This window comes from Plectropomus leopardus, chromosome 20 (assembly GCF_026936395.1).
Source record: "Plectropomus leopardus strain MGB_pleo_1.0 chromosome 20, ASM2693639v1, whole genome shotgun sequence".
NCBI classification, from domain to species: Eukaryota; Metazoa; Chordata; class Actinopteri; order Perciformes; family Serranidae; genus Plectropomus; species Plectropomus leopardus.
The window spans coordinates 24,806,794-24,830,671 of NC_142195.1; the positions used below are offsets into that span (position 1 = coordinate 24,806,794).

The 23,878-nt window shown below is 39.8% G+C and overlaps 1 protein-coding gene across 4 annotated transcripts in view; it reads right to left on the reverse strand.

Annotated features, from left to right (window-relative positions):
• Positions 1 to 23,878, reverse strand: part of cacna1bb (calcium voltage-gated channel subunit alpha1 Bb) — a 188,101-nt gene that overhangs the window by 100,451 nt on the left and 63,772 nt on the right. For all 4 annotated transcript variants that reach the window (XM_088071056.1, XM_088071055.1, XM_088071058.1 and 1 more), the window contains exons 6-8: positions 15,107 to 15,198; positions 14,460 to 14,612; positions 9,217 to 9,404 (exon numbers count right to left, since the gene is read on the reverse strand). In XM_088071056.1, coding sequence (XP_087927182.1) covers positions 9,217 to 9,404; positions 14,460 to 14,612; positions 15,107 to 15,198 — 433 coding nt within the window. The remainder of the gene's footprint in view (positions 1 to 9,216; positions 9,405 to 14,459; positions 14,613 to 15,106; positions 15,199 to 23,878) is intronic.

A 23,878-nucleotide genomic window follows, 5' to 3' on the forward strand; every position in this document is an offset into this window, starting at 1 on the left:
TAATTTAATGATGGTGACTGAGTTTTGTAAAAGTCTTGCTTTTGAGGTTGATTATCAGGGCCGATATTTGGGAGACCACTAACCTTTTCCAGTTTCCTACCAACACAGTCATGATCTCTTCTTAACTTAAACCAAGTAGCTTTTTGCAATCCAATCCCCAACATTCCCACTATCCTTGACCAAAGCAGGACATAAAGGAACTTCAATGAGAGGATGACGTCAGAATTAAAAAAGTCAGATCTGATCTAGCTGCAGCCGGCTGGTGACAGCATTGCAACAATATCTAAAATGGGATCTCAAGGTGAAAACGAAGGTGAACATGTTCTGTGCTGCACAGAGATAAATGATACGGCATGTTCTGTTCAGGCCCAGCAGAAATTTCAGATCATTTATCGTGTGCAACTGTTGAGAAACAAAAATCACACCGGGAAAGACAAAGTGCGATCGTGCCTTCAGGAATCTGTCACGTTCACATTGAGATCCAGTTTTCACCTTGAATGCTGACTGTTACTATCACAACAGGAGAAATTTGGTGGTTGTAGAGGAGTGAGGAGGGAAAAATCTAGCACATGACATAATAATTTGGAAGGACAACGCTCGTTATTTTTCTCTGCGTCGGTAGTTTGAACATCTGGATGCAGATTCCAGCATAATCTTGCCTCGACCGTTCTGGAGTTGCATATCTGTAACATCCACCGAGGGGTTTAGCTGCCAAAGACGACACTGATGGGAGGATGTTTTGCTTGAGTCAAAAGCTCCGCAGCGGCCGGCAACATTGTGATCATTAGCATAAGCTGAAATCTCTCTTCATTTGCACTCCTTTCCCTCTTCCCCTGCTCTCCTCACGATTAAAACATCAAGAAGGAGCGTCGACTCAGTTTGGTGACATTTTCTCCTTCCCAGGCTCCCTCACTGGGTGTGAAGGCTTGGATTGCATCATGTAGCAGGAATTACTAATTGCTTACACGACCACAGCAGGTAATGTGTTGTTTTTCTGAGGAGGAAAGTCTCTCGACAACACAGAACTTTTTACGATCAAACAGATGCCAAGTGCCTCACCATGAGTTCCCTGTACCTTGTATGTTACTCATTTATTCTCATGAAAGTTGAGGATCCAGCACAGAATAGTTCACTTGTAGTTTGTTTCTACATTGTGCAGGCCGCAACACATTCGCAAGAGAACAAACCAAAAACAACACTAAATACATGCAGGAGGCAGAGCTGGTGTGGACATGTCATTACAGGTTTTAGTGACATCATTAATTATGAAACAGGAAACAAAGTTAATGCATTAATAATTTAGTTACAGGCCAAAAACTGCATTTTGTTGCTTCTTCCATTAGTGAGCCTCTCAAAGAGTCTCATTAGCTTCAAATATGAATTGCACCCTTTTTCAAAACAACCAGGACTATCCAAAAATAAATATTTATTGGATTTGTATAGTATTTACAGCCCCTGCAGGATGATGTGCTGTTGCAATTGCAACAATAAAAAGGGAACGCCACCTAAATTAAAAAATAAAATATATTATTATTTCCATGGCCGACGGAAGTTAAATCAAAATTTGTGAAGATGAGCTACTCTCTCTCAAAGCCAGAAACCAGAGAAGTACGTCTCAAACTTGTGATGTCAGAGACCATTGAAATAAAATGTAGGAGTTTTTTAATGTGTGAAATCCCTGTTTAATGCAAGTTTGACCCATCGCCACGAATTCTGTGTGACGAGGTTTGTCCAATCACCTCAGCTTCTCAGCAGTTTGTGCTCCTCCGTCTAGCAACACACCTGTCACTGCATGATGGTTCCCACATATATTTATACACACCCAATACTACAAAAGTGACACCTAAAGGACAGGTAGTATACTACATGTACTTAAATCAAGAATGGCTCCTACATAAATAATCAATTAAACTTGTGAAAACTGAAAAATTAAAATTAATTTAAAAAAAAGGATTTACTCTGTATCTTTTCCTTGGATTTTACTAAAATCAAACCATGTCACTTATCTTTCTGACTTTATCGGGGTCAAGCAGTGTGTTGCCTGATGATGTTGCATTGCATTGCAGCAACAGTTGAGTCAGGTTCAGCAGAGCCCTGTGCGTCAGGACTTTCGCTGAACCAATGCAGTGGTATTATTGAAATGAACAAAGTGTGCTCTCAGTCTGATCATGCCCTAAGTTTCCTCTGCCTTTACACTGACTTTGCATCATGCACATAAAAGTGTCTCTTCAAGGCTCCGAGCAGTTTTTCATATATTAATATTTTATGGTTTAAAAATTAAAAGTGTCTTTCTGTCTGATTGGCTGTCAAACTGGACCTCCTGGTTTGTGTTTCATGGTCCAAAATGCTCATACCATCTGAGGCATATTGCCAGTCTGAATGTGTCCTCATTGTCACCGCTCCCTGCAGCTGAAGAATAACATGGCAAACCGCGGTGCTTCGTTCCACTACATAAGCTGCTGGGAGACCACAGGACCCTGGGACGTGGACTCGTGGAGGAGGGGAGAGGACGACAGAGAGGAAGCAATAAGGGAAGAAGTAGAAGAGGGAGCAGGATGGTAATGATGGGGAGAGGTACTCTGCATTTTCTTTTGCTCCATTAGAAAGGAAAGTCTAAGCAATCCCCCTCTGGGCAGAGGTAGCATAGTCATCAATCTCTCGGGGTTAACGCTGGGTTACAGGACAGTATATTCCACAGAATAGAGTCCCGGATGCTATTCTGGCTTCATGATGTTATAGACGGCACCCTCCCCCTCCCTGCGTCTGTACCAAGAGTGCATCTACATTTGTAGACTCAAGATGTTAATGCATACATGGCATACAAGCACGCTCCACTGCATTCATACAAAAATAACTATGGCTCTCTTCTGCTATATAATGTTGTCCCGGTTTCTCCTTTTATTTTCTTTGTTTGATACATTCTTTGGGGAAAACTTCATGCCCCCCTGCTAAGACGGCGAGTTACAGGTCAATCAAGATGAGTCAAAGAAATGTATCATGACTCCATAAAGACTACAATAAACTAGAATGAACTGACTCGTGGTTGTTTGCCGCCACAAACCATTCAATTACAGTTTATATCCATGTCTGTCCAGACTCATCTGTAGCCGTGACAGTTGACAGTGCTTCCAATATGGATGTTGCAGCAAAGAAGCAAAGTCTGAAACTTGGATGCTTCACATACATCCACACTTCTAAGGGAGAGTTTTTGCAGAATGTTATGCCATAATTAGTTAATTCTTAATTTATGGGCAAAAACATCTTTTATGAGGAAACATTGACTTCTGACGACCAAATTCTAATAAGTTCATTGTTCAGTCCAGTTGGATATCTGCGCCAAATTCAAGAAAATTCCCTAAAGGTCTCCTTGAGATATCTCGATCACAAGAATTATGGGTTTAAGGTGACAGTGACCTTTGACCAGTAAGGGCCAGTGAAATCATGCTTGAGTCCAAGTGGACGTTTGTGACAAATATGAAGCAATGACGTCCGTGCAGACAGACGGACAAGCAGAACCCAAAATGACTTTGGCCAAGGAGCAGCAACAGGCAGGGAGGCATAAAAACAACAACCATGACTTACTGTGACCTCTGCAATGAAAACTGTTGCTTAACAACCATCACTGTTGGAATGGGCATGTTGCACCAACAAACAACAAACAAAAGGTGCACAGCGGGATATGACATTGGAAAAAAAAGTTCAAAGAAAACATTGAATATGAACAGCAGAGCAAATCACAAATCAACAGTGTTCAGCCGGTAACCCTGAAGTGTCCTGAGTTAGATAGCACCCAATTTTGGAACCCATCGACTATCTGTCTTACGACAATAAGGCTCTGGGTGCAACTGTCAATATTATCTGGGACAAGACTTCTTCCACCAGTCATTTTGGCAAATCTCTTTAATAAGACACGTTCTAATATAAAGCTAAATTGTTATCAAGCAATATCTGATGGGTTCTGGCCTGCATTTCCAATGTGTTCTGCCTCTTTTTCTCTGCAGTCAGACTGTTTACCCGCCACTCAAACATTACTGGTCAATGTTATAGGGACCACAAACCAAAAACAGAATGCTTACCAGACCATAACCTTGTACCAATGCATGCAGGTTCACGTCAAATGTCTTGTGTCAGGGGTTGTTATGTTAGTGTTGTGCCCAAATACTGATAATGACAGAAAGGGAGGAAGCAAAGTTTGTTGGAACAACATCTTTCTTTGAAGGTGGTTACCTAGTGAAATTCACAAAACATACTGACAAAAAAGTAACTACAAAAAAGTTGAGAAGCGTGAACAAGAAGGAAAAGGTAGATACTATCAGTTTCATTGGCAAATTTCTTCAATCATGGTGAAAAATGTTAACTGCTGGTAGCAAAAACTAGTCTCCATCACAAATGTTGGACAGTATGTCTAACCATGTGTCTAACCCATAGTTAGATGTGTCTTACCAGGAAGGAGCATACATCTTAGCAACAGCTACTCTGGAAAATTCTGTTATTCTTGTGCTATGATCCGTTTTCAAGACTGTGCACATGCAGTTAGACCAGTGGTTAAACTGTCACCCCCATTTTTTTTGTGATGTCCTGTTAAAGCATACTAATGCACACCTGTCATTTAGTCACAAACCAGCGGTTTTCCATGACTATGCGCTTGCAAGGGATAACTGGCACCTGTTACACACACAAGCCTGATGTTCCACAGGCACAGTGAGCGAGTGTCAAAGGCTTTAACAAACAGATGTTTAGCAAGGTGTTAAACTTTGATGAAGCTCTTCAAGGATTGTGACGACACTCATCAATGAGCTCAAGACCGTCTGCATGTAGTGAAGTAAAATCTTAAGAACACCAATCAACACAATAAGTCCTAAAATGTGCCTTGATTGCCTAAACTAGACATGCAAATGTTGCCTTCAAGGCCATGAGAAATCTCTCCCACCTTAGAAAAACACTCCGCCGTGCAGCACAGAGAGGAATACCTGGTCGGATAGGTGGGCAGAAACAAAATGCGGTACGCCACACAAAAACGCTGCAGTGCAAATAACGGGCAGATCAAAAGGAATGACTTTGAGCAGAAGGAAAAGAAAAAGACCCAAATACAAAGAAAGAGTACCAACGGAGAGAAAAGGCATTCTCGGATCACAGCAGCGTGGGTCTGCATCGCTTAGGATAATGAGCCAGAAAAAGCTACGGGAGATTTTTGGAGGGAGACAAAGATGAAGAGCAAGAAGAAGGAGGAGGAGGAAGAGTGGCTCTGTAAGTGGCTCACAATGTAGTGCCAGTTAGCTGCTTTCTCCTGGGAAAGAAAAAGATGAAGTGGGGTGAAAAGGGAAGAAGACAGGGAAAGGAAAGTAGAGTTTTAAGGATGAAAATATGGGGATAAATGGAGGAAGAAAGACTCAACTACAGAGAGGGAGACAAAAGAAGGAAGAAAGTTATTCGATATTATCAAAAAGCTAGGTATAAATGTCCAGAAAACTACTAAACTATATAATTATAGAAAATTATAGTTATAGAAAATTGTATATATATATATATATATATATATATATGTTTTTTTTATTTCCCTTTTTTTTCTTATTTTCAGTTGCTCATATCAATAGTTTGTGCTTCACTCATGCTTTACTTGTGCTGTATGCATAAACATAACCCAAAGCATATTTGTACGCATCAAGTATATCTCAATACTGTCCTTGAACGCATCTTGAGCAAACACAGATGGAGAACTGAAGCTGCTGCTCTGCTAACATGCTGCTCACGCTACACCTCCTGAGTAGGTGGTGTGAGGTACAATTTGTGCTTAGTGTGATGAATATTACACAGCAACCTGTTTTTTGTGTTAAATGACAAATAAATGAATCTAACTGATGTTAAAAGAAAGTTCCAGCCTTATAAGTCCAGGAAAGCCCAGGCAAAATGTCAAAAGAATGTATTACTGAGTCACTTTTTGGGCATTTACTTCTCCTTTCACATATGCCTTGCAGGCTTAAATGTATGTTGACACTATCCAGGAGAGCTTTGTGTGCATTGTTTTTATGATGGGACTCAAGTAAAACCACAAGAAAACTAACGTCCAAAGTTAAAGAAGAAGGATCATTTACACAATGACAATGACTGACAATGTCTAAGTGAAGAAATGATGAAATTTGGAAACTTCTGTCAGTATGGGCTACAGTAGAAGTACTTAGAAAAATTCGAGGAATGACAAGAGATTTGGTTTTGACCAAATACAAGCCAGCTATGTGACTGTGGTATAATCCGCGTCATGTCCTGCATGTTCTACCCATCCTTTGCCTTATTGCCACATTGTGCAACTTTTACTTGATGGTTGAGTCTAATTCGCAGGTTGTAAAATACTGCATTTGGCTGATGGGCAATCCGAAGCACCAACCCAAAACTAGTTGTACTTGACAACTTGGGAATGAGACTCAACAATCAGCTAAAAGTTGCATAATTTTGCTTTAACTAAGATGGGTATTTTATAAGTAATAAAGACAATCTCCTGTTCTCTGCTACATTTATGTAAGAGCGACTCCAGAGTTCATATGACAAGGGCTCAAGTCTGATTTTTGGTTGTTTTTATAAAATGTTATTTTCAATTTTAAAGGTCGGCTAATTTGAAGTAATGTATTGCATGGAGTGTTTGAGTTGAGTTGAACTCTTCCATTCTCTTCTTTTCTCCTTTTCCTTATTGAAACCATCTCAAGGTGTCCCTGCACCAGCGGCAGCCTTTCACATCTTTCATCACTCTTTCACTCCCCGAACACTGGAAATCTACTTTTTGTCTTAAGATGAAAACCATTTTAGTAAAAAGAATAAAACAGATGAAGCTCTGAGTCAGACAGCCATTGTGGGATTTGCCCAGACACTTTTTAGTTCTGCTTGGCTGGGTGTCGCTTATCCTTTAGGGATTTTTGTTTTTCTTTTTGTGTCCCGGGATTGTGTGTTTTTAAAAGGCACTATCATGCTTTTGGCCGCTTTGAAAAACGAGAGAGGTGCTGGCATTTAGATAATAAAATTGTTTGGGTTTGTGACGGAGATAAAAAGTACTTAAAACTTGTACAGCTGGAAGGAATCGTCCCAGTGACCCAGTTGTCTGAGACACAAGCCACAGGGCCGTAATAACTCTGTATTATATGGTACAGTAGAGAATGATAAAAAAAAAATTAAAGACAGCAACTAAATGTCATGTGCAATCTGCAGCTGGACACAAAGCAGAGTTGAGAGTATAATATAATGCAAAGTATAATAGAAATGTGATGAAGGGAAAACTACATATGGCCTCATGCTATTCATGCAAATTTGGGTTTTTGCAGTAAATTTTTTTGCCCCAAACAGTCAATGTACCTACTGTAGAGACAACAGCTTCACCAGTCTTATTGTCTGTGCTTTAATCAAGGGTTACATAAGCCTTGGGATAAGATTAGAAAAAAATACCAAATCTAAAAACAATTTTAACTAGTATGAAGGCCAGTTGTTTGCCTCAACATGCGTCTTTGCATTGATTTTATATTCAATCAAGCAGCGTCACTTCAATGAAGCCCGCCTTCATGCTATAATCAATGTTTTAAGACAGGCTTAACTTCAATATAAGAGGTAATTTTTATTCATACTTTACATAGTAGGACCCAATCTGTAATTTACAACAAGTCTATTTGACATGTCCTGTCCTCTGGAGCACCTCGAGGCTTGTATGCACAACTGTATGCTCCCCATTGGCTACTTCCTATTTGAAGTCAATGTAAATTTCCATTTTTATGCAGATGACACCCAGATTTATATTTCTATCCTCGTAACTCTTTTCTCCATGCATTTTCTTACCATGCTACAATGCTGTTGAATACTGTAGCTTGTCTACCTTGCAATATTATTTTTACATCATATCAACCTGTCCAATTTTCTGTAAGCAATCTGTCAGTATATAAGCAAAACATTTTTATTTTTTTTTTTGCTGTTTAACCCTGTATTTGTTTTTTTAGATATTTCATATTGGTATGTACTCCCTCTACGCAATCTTTTTTTCTTTTTTGTGGAGTGCACTGAGACACTGCCATGCCATTGTGTTAGTTCAGAATACAAAATGCATACAGTACATGGAGACTGTGGACAGGTACAGTGTGTCCTCTGTGGCACTGCTACAACCTTTCCATCCATGCAGAACTCAAACTGGCACATTGACGCCCTGAAGTGGGCCTCTGGTTACCTGTTTACCATCTCCTAGCATGCTGGCTCACAAGCACACACACACAGGCAAGATATCAAAGATGAAATACTATGAGGGTTGCAGGTTTATGAGTGGAGGGTGTCATGTTTAAATTTATGAAGCAGAATAAAAAATCCAAGAGGGTAAAATGAATGAACATCACCAACTGCCCTCAAGGTGCCTTTCAGCAAGAAACCAATCCTCTAAATGCTCCAGGGGAGCTGCTCAATGGTCACAGTTTTGTGGTTGGCAGCTCCCAGGTGTGAATGTGTGTTGTTATATGAATGTTAAGCACATGGGTGGTGGGAAAAAAAAGTGTGTAAGCTCAACAAAATCCTTCTCAGGATGAATTATTCATAGAGTTACGAGTTCATAACACCCCTCTCTGTTTCTAGAGGCTGCAATGTTCATTAAAGCCAAAAATGTTAAAGCAATAGATCACATAAACAACATTATTCTGTTAGTCTAACTTTCACCTTGAGTGGTAGGACTACCTGAGGGTGGCACAAGAGTAAGGGTCATTTAATCAACATGGTTAACCTCATAAAAGCATAAAAATCAACAAATTAATGATAATCTCGGTCCTGAGGATTAGAATACAGCTCCAATAATAAAAGTGTTCATACTTTGGGGAACATGAGAAAATCAACAACTTATCAATAACTGATTAAATTAAAATCCAGGCCAATTTTTTCAACACACACTGACATAGACCAAAGTGTTGGTCCAGGGGAAAGTCGACCTGGGGAAGGCACCACAATTGTAAAACATCATCTTCCGAGGACCACAAATGACCACACCAGTCTGGCCAGTAATTGTTATGATATTCTGGATCAAAGTGTTTAAAGACAAGTCAACTAGCCAAACACAAAATAACAGGAAATTCGTAAAGTGCTGTTGCAAATAGCCACGCAAAAATGTTAATACTGAAAATACTGAAGAAGAACACAAGTAAAAACAGAATGAGAAAATTAAATATATACTACTACCAATTCCAAAGTATCTACTGCATATAGACTCACGTTGTAGAGGATCTCCACCCAGCCCTCCATGGTGATGCACTGGAACACTGTGAGCACTGCAAAAAGGATGTTGTCGAAGTTCGTGATGCCAAAGTTAGGTCCAGTCCAGTACTCCCTGCATAGGGTCCCATTGGGACACAACCTGGCTGGGGGCTCAGTACCACAAGGCCAGTCAGCTGCTCTCTCACCTGAGAAATAAAGATAGAAAGGAAATGAGTTTGGATATGAAAATTGTCAGGTGAACTCGTACATTTGGTGATTTTTACCCTGAGGTGTCTATGGCACCTCTCCTCAAGAGTTCATAATGAGCTGATTATTTGAATCAGCTGTGTTGGAGCACAGAGAGATCTAAAACATGCAGGACCAGTGGTACTCGAGGAGAATTTTGGGAAACGCTGGTCAATTGTATGGATGGATATATCCCAGAGAGACTGAATGTAGGCCCATGCTATCAACTTATTGTACAATATATGGACATAACTGTTATCATTTTGCTGACCTTTATTACATTAATGGCATAAAATGATCTCAAAATAACACTTATATTATTTATCGCAATTATTTCTGGGACAAATATATCAGTAGCTATTGTGGCAGGCCTAACTGAATAACTGAAAAGATTAGGTTTTATGTGGGTCAGAACTCTAGCTGGGACAGCAGAGCGGTCCAAATGCCCTTTTTTTCCATGCAATTTTTTTCCAGCTGCCTGAAGCCGCTCTGACGTGCCCCATGGTCTCTGAACAATTAGCCATAAGTCATGCTGGTAACACTTTAAAAGGAAAACACCCACAGACATTCCTCACAGGTACCCCACCCACCTCCACTGGATCGTCTCATTGAAGACCATTGACCTTCTAACCTTATCATGCAGAATGTGGCTGCGACCTCATTCTGTCAGCCATTACACAAAGCTTGTGACCACGGGTGAAGGTCGGTGCAAAGATGGACGTGGATTTAAAGCTTTGCTCTGTGGCTTGGCTCACTTCAGAGGCATGTTCCAGCTGAGGCACGCAGCCAGCAGCTAATATCACAGCCTCTCTTTGACACTCAGAACTTCTCGGAGTTTCCTTATTGTCAGGTGCCCTTTTTCCCCTACAGTAAGGGGTTGTTTTCGTGGGTTCTCTTTTGATACCATTGTTCTCTATACACTTTTGTCCAAGGCTGCTGCCAGCGAGGACACAGCCTCTGTACCTGGGGTGCCCGCCTCATCAACTGAGCTACTGGGCGCCCCACGACATCCAGGGTCAATTTAGAATCAGAGAAAACAAGTTGTTTCATATCAGAGCAGCTCTGAGAATTGAGGACAGCATATTACAGAGCTGTAGAGGTATTTCTAATCTTTGGGTGTCCGGGTGGCCTAGAGTTTAGGCGCCAAGTCAGCCTTAACCTGCAACGTCCTCAGTTCACATCTGGGCAGGCACCTCTGAAACACATCGCTCCTGAGCTCTCTTCCCTTTGTCATTTCTCTGCTAACAGCTCTCAAATAAAGGCACAGAAAAACTTTGCACGGAGGGACGGAGCTGGCAGGCATGAGGAGTCATTGTGGATTTTCAAAAGGAGTGTTAATTTATTTATTGGGACTGGACCTGAGCACCAAATCATTTCTGGTTCTTTGTTTTTGATACTGTCATCTTGGCCCAATCAAAGTGTGATCTATGAGGTACTCACACAAGCGTAAAAGTGGAAACTACTGGTGCACACTCTGCACCACAGTTGCATCTACAGCTGCCAACACACTGTGGCTGAAAGGCCTGAGTCAGACTTTGAGAGCAGTGATGCTTACGGGTCTTTACATTTACACGTCAGAGTGACGAACCCAATCCCGATGTTACGCAGACAGTTAAGTAGCCTCATAACAGGTGCACACTTATAGCAATGACTTAAATCATGACATATCTACATTTAAACTACGACAAAACATTAGTGCTTTAAGTCTGCCTTGTACATTAAGTACATTAAACCCACAAAATATTTCCTAACAGAAGTACAAGACGATACAATCAGCACGTTTATAAATGCCAAAAGCATCAAACAGGATTTATGTGCAACAATAAACTAACATTTAAGAGGTTTTCTGCTGGGAATTTTCTATTTTTCTGTTTTTTTATACTTAAGTCTCCTTTGTTTGCACATGGTCAAACTTAGCAAGATGTGTGTCATCTATGTGCTCAAGTTTTCAGGGATTATGAAGTAACAGTGGGATGAGGAAGCGGAGTGCACGGCGGGTGCAGAGAGTTTGTTTAAAGGATGTGTTGGCACACGTGTCAGCAGATGGGGATCAGAATAAAGAATAAATGTGCTGAGCATAACAGATGCCTTGCACACCAAGAGTTTCATGAGGGATAGTGCCACGATCACAAGCCGTGCCAAGTTTTAACGATGATTTGTAGAGCCAGATTGCACAGCCAACATCCCTCTGTTGTCGCTCCAGTAAAATGTGCCCCTTTTCTGCCGACTGACAGGTGCTGTGTCAGCCGGACTCAGTGTCCACGGACAATAGGGGAACATTTTTTTCAGTGTGTGCAGTTCACAATTTAATTTAAAAAACATTTTAAATAGGGTTTATTATTATTTCAGTCATTCTTTATAATACCAATGTATTAATTTGGTAATTACACACTGAGGTTTAATTATTGAATGTGTTTATTTTTATTCATTCTTACTTACTTACTAAAACATGAAGAAGGAAATGAGCAACAAAAGAATAAATGACCCAAAGAATTAATTATTAGTAATTTAGTACAAAGTACAACAAAAGTGTTAAAAGAACAATATGTAAATAAGTAAAACAAGTAAACAACAAAAACAACAAAAAGAAAAAGTAGTTGAAGAAAAAAAAAGACCTAGCAAAAGTTCCTAAAAATTTAGAATTTCTAATAATAATTTATAATATTTATGTACCTTTTTTAAACTAATTTCTTGCAAATGTGTAAAACATTTGTTTCCGGAAGTTGCTCACTGCCTTTTTCCTCATGTTTTTAAAGAAAACACACCAATTTGCTGAGAGTTAAATAATGAGATCTTTTAAAAGAAAATATTGGTATTTTTGGGATGAAAATCACAGAACAAAATGTCAGAAAACATTAGAATCAAGGACATGTTCCATAGTGCGGGGGGCGTCTCAGTGTCATATGGATGATGGTAAACACACTGCCATCAGATTTCATGCACATGTGAACAGATTTATAGGAAGAGTCACGAGTATTAAAACAGAATTTCGGTGGGATGTTGGCGAGTTGACAGAAGTTTGAATACAAATTTGTCAATATAAACCTGCAGAAAGCATTTTGGATTGTTTATAATCTAATGTCACAAAGGAAATTATCCAATTTCAATCTAATTGTGTGCTTGTCTGAAGCTGAATGAAGCTGAATTAATGGCTCAAGATCAGACCCAAATGTAATCAGTTGATATTTTGTACAGTTTTCATTGGTGATCCAGAATGAAAATCTGCAGAATATAGCCAAACGGTTGTTTCTGGCTTCACAATGTAATAGACAATATTCACTCAAGATTTAGACTGACTCAAGACTCAATGTTTTTTTTTCACTACAGCCTTATTTTTGTTGACAAAATCATTTTTTTTCACCACACATTGTGACATTTCCAGTTGTGTTTTGTCACCCAAATTGCCTATTTAAATCCAAAAGTAATTTTCTAACCCTAATCAACAGTTTATTTGCCTAAACACAACTGCACATTAACAACAGCACTGGTATAATATAACACTGAAAACTGAAATGTAAAGAAATGTTTCAACATATCCGCTACATATAAAATACACAAATATAACATATCTGTGGTTTGCAGAATCATGCAATGCCAACATTCATTCTGAAGATTGAGTTGAGGGACACCAAATGAATGCACACTTGAAAAAACACAAACATGCAAACATACTCAGACATATGGTACACAAGATCTCTATACGACATTACCTACACACACACACACACACACACACACATAACCACATACACACACAAAGAAAAAACACAGCAGCCTTCATGTAGAAAGTTGTTTCCGGTGCTCAGCTTCATCAAACCCTGCTGCGTCCCTGTGACTAAAATAACTCAATAACACGCATACTGTACATTAGCAGGCTGTCACAACGGCTCACACCACCATCAGCACCCCAAGCACACACACACACACACACACACACACACACACACACACGAAAGACAGATACTCATATTTTACAGCTAGCCCAGCCAATAACCCTCAAGTCACGCCTTCACACTCTATCTGACACCAGCAGTGGGGAAATAAAGCCTTTTCATAGTTTTTATCATGTCGTTACACAATTGGTAATTTCAACCGAGCAGACTAATTATGTTTTCTACAATTACTTAAATGCTGCTTATAATAATAACACATAATAATAATCAGACTGGGATTCATCAGAGAGGGGTTTGGTGCTGTGATAACACACACGCAGCAGGCTTGCTTTTCTCCCTCCTATATATATTTTCACACACTGAACGTTAATGAATTTGGTCAGGGGTGTTCATGAATGGTTTACATTAAAGATAACAGTTTCACCAAGTATGATGTGTGTCAGATTTAGTCAAACCTAAAGACCTAAATCTTCTCCAGAACACCACGGTTTCTTTAGATTTGATTTTTGTACAAAAATTAAAGGAAAATTATAGCTGCCTGAAAGATAAAATATAATTTAAAAGTCTGAAACTCTGCAGCATGTCTTTGCAAATCTTTGTATCGATTTATGTTAATCACAGTTTATATTTAAGGCGATTAGAGGTGTTCAAATCCCACTCACTCTGCTGCGATACGCTCACGCACTCCTGATGCAGGAGAAAGATGGAACTAGTGAATTGCAACCTCATTAACACCATCTGAGGTAGCATTCGATCAGCAGGCAGAGTACATAAACATCCCTACTGAGATACAGCAGAAGCTATCAATCAAAACCTGACGACTGTGAAAATACCATTCATCAAAATCAAGATGTGAAAAATGGCTGTCAGAAATTCTGCTGTGCACTTGTTTGCTGCGTTGATATAGGTACAGTGCCTGGCAGCGCTGTGTATGCACAGCTACTCTGTACGTACGCAGCTGATGAATCATTTATGTACGACTGCATAAATATGCAATACACTATACAGTGTGTTTTCATTTGTAACAAATACGAGAACACAGCTGAAGGAAGTTTCTCCTGGCTTCAGCTCAGCCGATAATCAGTGTTGTCGTACAGAAACATGCCAAGCTGTTGCTCTCACCAGTTTCTATCTTGAAGCAGGTGGTGTGGAATTTGCCCATGTAAAACTCCACCCCGATGATGGCAAACATGACGATGGCAAAGAAAAGCAGCAAGCCGATCTGCAGCAGAGGAACCATGGCTTTCATTATGGACTTCAAGACCACCTGGAGACCTGACAGGCAAGGAAAGGCGGGGAGAAGGGAAGGAGGAGAGTCAGCAGGGCTTTTTCTATTTCTTGAAAATGAAAACCAGTGTCTGTGGATTATCTTGATTATTTGGGTCATGATTTCTGGAAAGAGACATTGCTGTTGAGATTTTTTTTGTGTGTGTGTAAGAAATCACCTAACTATGGAACCTAAGCCTTTACCTTTACTTTGCTGACGTGTGCATCAATAAAAGTTTGTGTGGCATGCTACTTGGTTCAAAACTTCATATTTCAAAGGAAAAAAATTAAGACTTTGTGAAACAATCAAAGACTAGTTTATGACAAAAGTAATAAAATATATGTACATATCAAAGCAAAGAACAAAAACAGACTGATGGGAAAATTATTTGGATGTAATCTCAGGTCTCCCCGCAGCAACAAAATGGGCAATTACTTTCCCAGAAGTCACTTTGTCCATAGTGTAATTCTTGAAATGATATCTGAAATGTTGAGTGACTTACTGGGGATTCCTGACACAAGTTTCAGGGGTCTGAGCACTCTCACGGCACGCAGTGTTCGCAGGTCAAAGTCTGAGCCCACCTTGGCCAGGATTCTGTATAAAGACACAAACATCAAGAAAGGACGGTTAAAATCTCTGCAAAATGAGACAGTATTTCACCGTGGCAGTGATCCACACAACATAAGATAACAAACAACAATTATTTTATGTTTAATTGTTTATTTCCAGTAATCTGACTTATTGTTTTCTGTTAAATGTCAGAAAATAATGAAAAAACAAAATCGCAGAGCCCAAAGTTGCATCTTGTAATTCTTTCCAAGACCCGAATAATTGAATTTGTAAAGATATTAAACTGAGAAAAACATCTGAAGACAAATACAAATAATTTGTCTGCCTTTTCTCTCTCTCTCTCTCTCTCTCTCTCTCTCTCTCACACACACACACACACACACACACACACACACACCCTATAGGTTGATCATGTGTGTCTGATTACGTCATGTTCCCTTTAAAACTGCTTTTACCTACAAGTGAGGGAGAGGCATACTGTAGCGGGCACTTGCATGTGTGCATAAGTGTGTGTGTGTGTGTGTGTGTGTGTGTGTGTGTGTGTGCGCACGTAAGTGTGTGTGTGCGTGTGTGTGTGTGTGTGTGTGTGTGGACTAGCCACTGAGCCACAGCTGGCAGCCCTCATTACAGGCTGTACACAGAGGGGGAGACTTAAGTGCTCCACTGAAACACACAGAAAAAAAAACATGCTCTGGGCAAAGGAGAGAGAGAGAGAGAGAGAGAGAGAGAGAGAGAGAGAGAGAGAGAGAGAGAGAGAGAGAGAGAGAGAGAGAGAGAGAGAGAGAGAGAGAGAGAGAGAGAGAGAGGTTAACGAGAAAGAGAGGAGGAGGAGGAGGAGGAATACAATTACGAACCATAAGGAGATAACGGGTAAGTGAACTGCAGCCAGGAATAATAATAATTTGATCTTGACTCTAAGAGGGAGACATTCCCACACGTTCCCCACTTTCGGAGGACTTGTTTCATAGGTAAAGATTTTTATTGGGATAATATGGATACATACACCAGTTTTCAGGAGTGATCGATTATGCTTACAAACATTTAGACCTTTAACCAACCAAATTGCTTGGATTGTTGCATTGCATGTTTCAACAATGCTGTGGTAAACATGCAGTGATGTTTAGGAAAAAAAACTTGAGGTTAAGGTTAGGAAAAAAAGATCATGTTGGGGCTTGATGTACCCACTTTAGGTGCCACTGCCAGCTGGAAATGCAGATGTCTTGCTAAATGGCATGCAGCCTTGGTGGCATAATCACTGCTGGAAATACCACTGTTGTCTGAATAAAAAAACAGCTGGGTTTGAAGGAAGAGTCACAGTCAAAAATTTCAAAAAGTTTTGGTGACACAGTAACAGCTGTAGTGCCCCAATGTTTCACTTGAAAACAGACGATTTCCAGCTGCGGTTCAATCGCAGCTGGAAATGCAGCCAGTGTCTCACTAAAAAAAACAGATGGTTTTGATGCACAATTGTTGCTGGAAATGCCGCAAATGTCTCGCTAAAAAAGCAAGTTTTGGTGGCACAATTGCTGTCTGGAATGCAGCTAAGTTTGTCTAAAAGACATGCTGTTTTGGTGGTTTAATCACAGCTGGAAATGCTGCCAGTGTCTTGCTCAAAACAGCTGGTTTGGTGGCAAAATCACAGCTGGAAATGCCTCCAATGTCTTGCCTGAAGATAACTGGTTTTGATGGTCCGATTGCTCCTGGAAATGCAGCGCGCGTCTCGCTAAAAACGGCTGGTTGTGGTGGCACTATAGCTGCCTGAAATACAGCAATGTCTTGCTAAAAGACAAATGGTTCTGGTGGTTCAAATTATAATCACAGTTGGAAAAACAACTGACTTCTGACACAAGAGTGATTTTCATTTTGTTTAAGTCCAGTCTGCACTGTTGTGTTTAGTTTCTATTCTGTGCAGCTATCTTTTTATCAATTTGGACCAACAATGGCACAGAAACTAAATGATGAATTGACAGAAGTCTGCCTCAGTTTGTTGAGACACATGATAATCACACTGAATTGTGTTTTCCCTTAGCTGAAAAACACAGACGATTCAGGTTGTGTTTTTTTAAACACATTTGAGTATAAATGACATTATTTATAACATCCCAAATGGGTATGTTTTTTAAACCTCTCAGTTAAGTACCGTCGAGAGCCCCAAAGCAGGAAGAAAATCCTCAAGGGTACAATAGCTTTTATATGGAGGGTAGAATACACTCCTGACTGAAGGAATTCAGTTTACACACACACACACTTACAGTGAGAAAAAGTAGAAAACAAGAAAGGTCGCTTATCGCTCCCTGGTTACCGGTTGGCATGGCAACCGATAAAGCACATCTGTGCTTTGTGGGAATTATCATTATGGGTGAAATCTGTCTGCTAGGATGAAAGTGCCTGCTTGCTATGTAATATAGAATAAATTGTATTATACATATTTTATGCACAGGCTTTGCAGCTGATCAAATTCCCAGACAGTGATGGATTTCCAAATGCTCCTTTTTTATATATATATATAATTGTCTCATTACCTTGCCTCATGCAAATTGTAATTTTTATTTTCTGTTTTGTAATTTTCAGCTTCACACAGGGAACCCAGATTTAGAAATAAGCATTGAGAGGGGGAGATAAAAAGAGAGAGAGATGAGCTGAGGGATGACTTAAAGATGAAATATTGATGAGGACTGCAAAATAGCGTCTAGAGGAAAAGTCTTTTAATACCAGCACATCGGCACGGACATGCATACATGCATCCACACTTACTGTATAGAAACTTTACTGGAAAGACTTCACTAGCAATCCAAAGCCTTTCTTTGTCTCTCTCCATGGTTCTGAACATCCAAACCCACTCTATCTGTGTGTCTCCATCGTGCTTAAACCGTCACACACAGCAGCTGCTCTCAATTCAGGATGCGCTAAAACTATATTTTTGTCATAATGGATCTACAAATCTGTTCAAAACAAAAGGGTCCTCCAGATGTAGCTGAGATATCAGCCCAGAAGAAAATGTAGGCATTGAACATTTCGGATACATTACATTTGTATCTTTCATACCTATCACATAAACTTTTCTAAAGTGGCCTGGCATGTGATCTGTTTTTCTCACTGGGGTGGCTACCAAACAGTAGACCCCAGATTACTGTTCAAGGAACAAACAATATTTTTGCTGAATTTACAGCATCTTTTGTGCCACCAAACATGAGTATTTTAAGACTAAAACATCTTTTCCTAATCATAATTCAGTGGGTTTTGTGCTTAAACATAAAAATGTCAACCACAGCATTGTTAAAATGTAAGCAAAGTTTCAATGTTTTTTAGCCACGTGATAAAGAACTCCAGAAATGAGTCTTAAAACCCAGAAATCTGTCAGCATTTCAGCACCTACGGTTCCCTCATCTCAAAGTCAATGTGTTGGAAACCTAAAATAAAAACTATGGTTAACACAAGCTGAAGAGACTTTCAAGTTTTGTTCTGCAACATAAAATACATCAGTAAATACCCCATTTGTGAACTTTGAAGCTTTTATGTGGCTAAATGAGACCACAGATCGTCATCAAGCTAAACCCTGCTGAGTAATGGTGCCACGACGCTAGTGTCGTTGAAAGGTTCCTGGTGAATAAATAGCCCACAAACATTACTGAAAACCTTTTTTTCATTTCAAATTGTTTGCCAAAGGGAGCTTTGGTATGAGGATCATACACAGATGAAGAGCTCTTATAGAGTCACTGCCCAGATCAATGTGACCTAACTCTAAAAAATCTTTTAATTCATGGCTCCTAATAACAACTAAGCTATGTGGAAATAAGGCGTGATGCTCTGGTGGTAGAAAAAATACATGCAGTATATACTTATTTAATTGATATAGCTAGGTTTCAGACTGTTTGAGTCAAATTCGAGTCAAACCAGTGATTCAGAAATGTTAGTGTCCTGGTTATGACGTTATCGGCCAAATGAGAAGCACGCAAGAATAGTCTTTGTAGAGCCACTGTGACCTGAAGAAACTGAATGAAAAAGGGATATAAAAACATGAATCATCCCTGTGTGCTGTTTTTTTTTATATCCTCAATCAGTAACTCACTTTGCTCTGCTAAGTGTGCACCTGTATGTGTGTCTGCGTGTGTGCGCATTTGCCTGTGAAGGGATGATTTGATGACTGTGTAGACAGACAGTCGGGCAAGGAGCAGGCTGAAGAAGGAGCTATGAGTTTTAATATCCCTTTATCATCACCACAATATATCCATGTGGGCGCCAGACGCTGGCACAGGAAATATGGAGGGTGATGGTATCGTCTGTCACTCGCTCACACACACACACACACACACACACACACACACAGTCACATGGCACTTTCCTCCATGTTATCACACACAGGTACAAGAGGTAAAGTATGTTTGAGCAGGTAGATGCTTGTTCATCTTTGGCGTCCGATCACTCCCATAAAAACAACAACAACAACAAATAAACATTCCTTCAAAAGCAAAAAAGGCATGATTTTCACACATGCACAATAAAACACTCATTTCCTGTGTGGTTCATCAAATTTATATCCAGATCCTGTGATTCAGCCTTTCTTGCTGGAATAAATATAGAACTTGAGCGAACTGAACCTTGAAGAAACAATGGCAAAACAAAACAGAGAGATAAGAATGATTCATGCTGCCCATCAAAATCTGTGGGAAGGAACACACACACTTCTTTTAGCTGACTATTAATTTTTGTGCGTCATGCAAAAAAAAAATCAAAAAATATGAGACTTGGGAAAAAAAAGTGTAACTAATAATGATGTTCACTTGCGGTGAATGCTTTTACTACACTTTTCTCCTCACGGTTGGATGGATGAGGTAAAAAGTGTAAAGTGGTCAGAAAGTAACATGCTCACCAGGAGAAACTGTCTGCACACTATATGGCAGGGCAAGTTTCCTTATATAGCACATGTCAGGATTAAGGAAATTCACAGTGCTCCACAAAAAATGTAAAAAGCATTGAGGGTGTGCAGGATGAGTTGATTAAATGTCACAAGTTTGCACCAAAAAATATTGTTTGGTTAAAATTCATAGTAATAACCCAACAGATCAAACATTTATGTTTATTGTAAATCAAGATGTCAACATGTTTGGGTAAAAAGAGAGACTTCAGATGATTAACAATAATTCCAGCTGCTGAAAAGTTTTTCTCAGTTGGCACAGATGTCGCAGGCACACAGAGATTTGGAAAGCATCACCTCTTCTTCTATGAAATTTGTGAGTGAGCTGCTGTCATGTTTTGAAAGATAATGTGCAATGTTGATGGTGCAAAGAGCCACATATTTCAGCAGCATTTAAAATATGATTTTTTTTATTGAAAAATGTGAATTCAAAGGGCTCTTATGCAATTTTTTGGGACAATTTCCAAGTGTAATACTCTAAGTTTGAACTGTCTCAATGTCACGGAAATAGGTAGCTAGAAAACTCCCCAATTGAGACAAAATACAAAAGAAAGAAATTATAAAAGTCCATTTAAATACAACTAAAAACAGTCATTAAACAGCAGGGGAAGAGAAAATGGAACTTGCTGAAATGGAGTGGGACAGGAATAAAATAAAAGAAATAAAGCAACAGTGCAGTGCAGAGATGAGAAATTATTTTATTAAATAAAAAGTAGCAACTACTCATCTATAGATATGATGTGAAAGGCAACTGTATGCTAACAAGTTAGCCATACCAACTTTTAAAAGCAAAGACAGAACTGTTTGTTTTAGAGCTTCCACTTTAAAATTATTGGTTGATATTTTAGGAAATGCTTTGAATTGCTTTCTTGCCAAGAGTGACACGAGAAAAGCCTGCTGCTTAATTCATGCCTAACGCATCCAGGATGGTCGCAAGTGTCCGCACAGCCCAAGTGATATCACACCTTCAGACAGGACCCTTCGCAGGGGTCTTGTGCAGCGGGCTTTTGTCTGACCATATTGGTTTGCTGTGAAGAGAAACAGCACCATGTATAATAGATCCAAACATTTCTTCGACATGATCTGGCGTCAGCTCATCGCCACGCAACCATCCGTACGGAAAGCATAACTGAGGAGCAGGAGCAAAAAGCTTGCCTAGCTCCGTCCAAAGGTTAACAAAAAATCTGCCTTCCAGCACTCTAAAAACAAATCAACAAGCTATATCTCTCTTTTTTGTAAAGGAAAAACAAAAACTGAAGTGTAAAATTTTGTGGATGTGTGAGATTTAGAGATGCTGGTCAGTGCATCTTTTTAAGCTTTACATCCACTGTAACGTTCAAAATGTTTAATCTTTAAAGATAGTGAGAGAAAACAGCCAAAATGAAAAAAACACAGAGGTGAAAAGATGAATCGGAGAAAAAACAGAGGCAAATGGAGAAATGCACCCTTCTCGCGAGGCTGAATGATGTAGTTTAATTACTGCGACCCTGCCCAGCTGGGGGACGGGGGCTGTGATTGAGTTCTTCACACATCTCTGTAAGAGGAGACGGAGGCTCCCAGAGGACACACAAGAGAACATGGTGCTGAAAACCTGACTGAAGAACTGCCTGCCTGTCTGCTTGAACATCAGCAGCTGGTCACAGAGTGTCTGTCTGCCTCTCTGCACGCGTGTCTGCGTCACGTTTGAGAAAAACAACTGGTGAATATTTTAATTCAATACCTGCCTGTCGAACTGATGCTGTTGCATTAAGTATGTCTACCTGCCTGTCTGGTGTTTCAGCTCAGGGATGAGAGTTATCCCTGATCCAATCACACTCTACGCCAGGGGTCTACTTACTGTAAGCAATAAGCCACAAGAGGCTCTGGTTTACAGTGATTTTTAAAACAGCCACGGGGTGTTGTGAGGCACAAAGCAGAGCGGAGTGGGAAGGAAAGCCACTAGAGGGGGGGTTTAAACTGAAGCAAAAAGAAACAACCATGTCAGGACTCATCTGTAAAGTTTAACAAACACTGGTCTTGACGGTAAGGTATGCTGAACACCAGGGAAATCATTTCAAACGATACACAGTCTGCTTCCTGCTGTTTTAGGAAGCTATACCAGGCAAAAAAAGTCTCTCTACCTTAAGACAAATAAAAAAAATCAATTACCAGAGAAAAATTCTGGGTTTTGTCAATTTTTATGTGGCTGACACGTTGACTATTTGGCTTCAGATGCCTAGTTTTGGTGCCATAATCCCAGCAGGAAAGCAGCAACTCAGTAAAGAACAACAGCTTTTCATGGCACTGTCTTGGAAACACACTGATATGCCATTACAAAATACCTACAATTAGAGCCTAAAATGCAGACAAAAACACACGAACATATAGCTACAAAACACCCATGTTTGGAGCCTAAAATGCAGACAGAAACACACCAAAAGGCAGCTACAAAACACTCATGTTTGGAGTCTAAAAAGCCAATGGAAACACACTGACAGGTAGCTACTTAACACTCACAACTGAAGCATAAAAAGCCGACAGTAACACATGGGTAGCTACAAAACACCACAAATTGAAGCGTAAAAATTCAATGAAAACACACCAATAGGTAGCTACAAAACACCTGCACTTGAATTTCCTCCAAAATTCTATATCACAATACATATATAAACTGGATGTACATGGTAATATAACAGCACAGAGACAAAATAGGTAGATGACAACAAATACATTCTAGATTTTGACAATGCAGGTAAAAATTGTCTATTTTGTATTTCTGTCAGATTCGGTCTCAGAATTCAGGTGTCAGAGCCAAGATTGCATAAACCAAGTCAAAATTATCTCTGAAATATCTCTCATTTGTGGGAGAGCATGGATGTGCAGGCAGACACACACTAACAACACACAATGTAGGAAACAGACCTCATCATTAGATACAGACCATTTCTTGCCAATTAGACCTCGTTTTTTTACCATCTCATCTAATAGAAAACAAGCCAACCAATCATGAGACGGGCTTCAGTATGTCACATCCTGTTTGTGAACAAAAGTGGAAAGTGTGTGTGCATGTGTGTGAATGGTGGTGGGCCGTATCGCCATGACGTTATATGATGTGAGTGGACAGCTGTGACAGAGTCAGGAGAGCAAGCATTTCCCACAATGCACATGAGGACAGAAGGGGGTACTCACAGACTCATCGTGGCTGCCAGAGCCACTCGCCATCAAATATGGCTGCTGTTGTAGCGCTGTGGCTCTAAATTAACACTGCATGCGTGCACATACACAAACACACACACACACACAAACACACATCCACTTCCTCCTTATTAGACTCATAAACAACTCAAAGGCAAGAGACTAAAAACAAACTAGCTCACATCCTCAGGCTGGGATGTAACTTAGCTGTGATTTTCCTGATCACGCTCGATCAGCTCAGGCCTGACAACTTCCTATATCCCTTAATATCCAACATAACTGAGAAAAACAAACACTTGACACAATTTTGGTAAATTGTGCCTCGAAGAAGTGGTTGTTCTTGCTCTAATTGTGGAATCAAACTTTCCTGAAGTTAAAGTACAGCATAAATGGCGGACGGTGTGCAGGAAGTTTCTAAAATAAACTCACATTACTTCACTAATCATTCACACAGGAGCAATAGTTTATGATATCACCTCATATACCCCTCAGGCAAAAAAGCTATGTGATATTAGTTATTTAATTTAATGGATGAATGTGTGTTCTGCAATATGAAGCATTTTTCTGACAGAGAAGAATGCCCTTTGCATCTTTGCTAACGATAAATTCAATCCA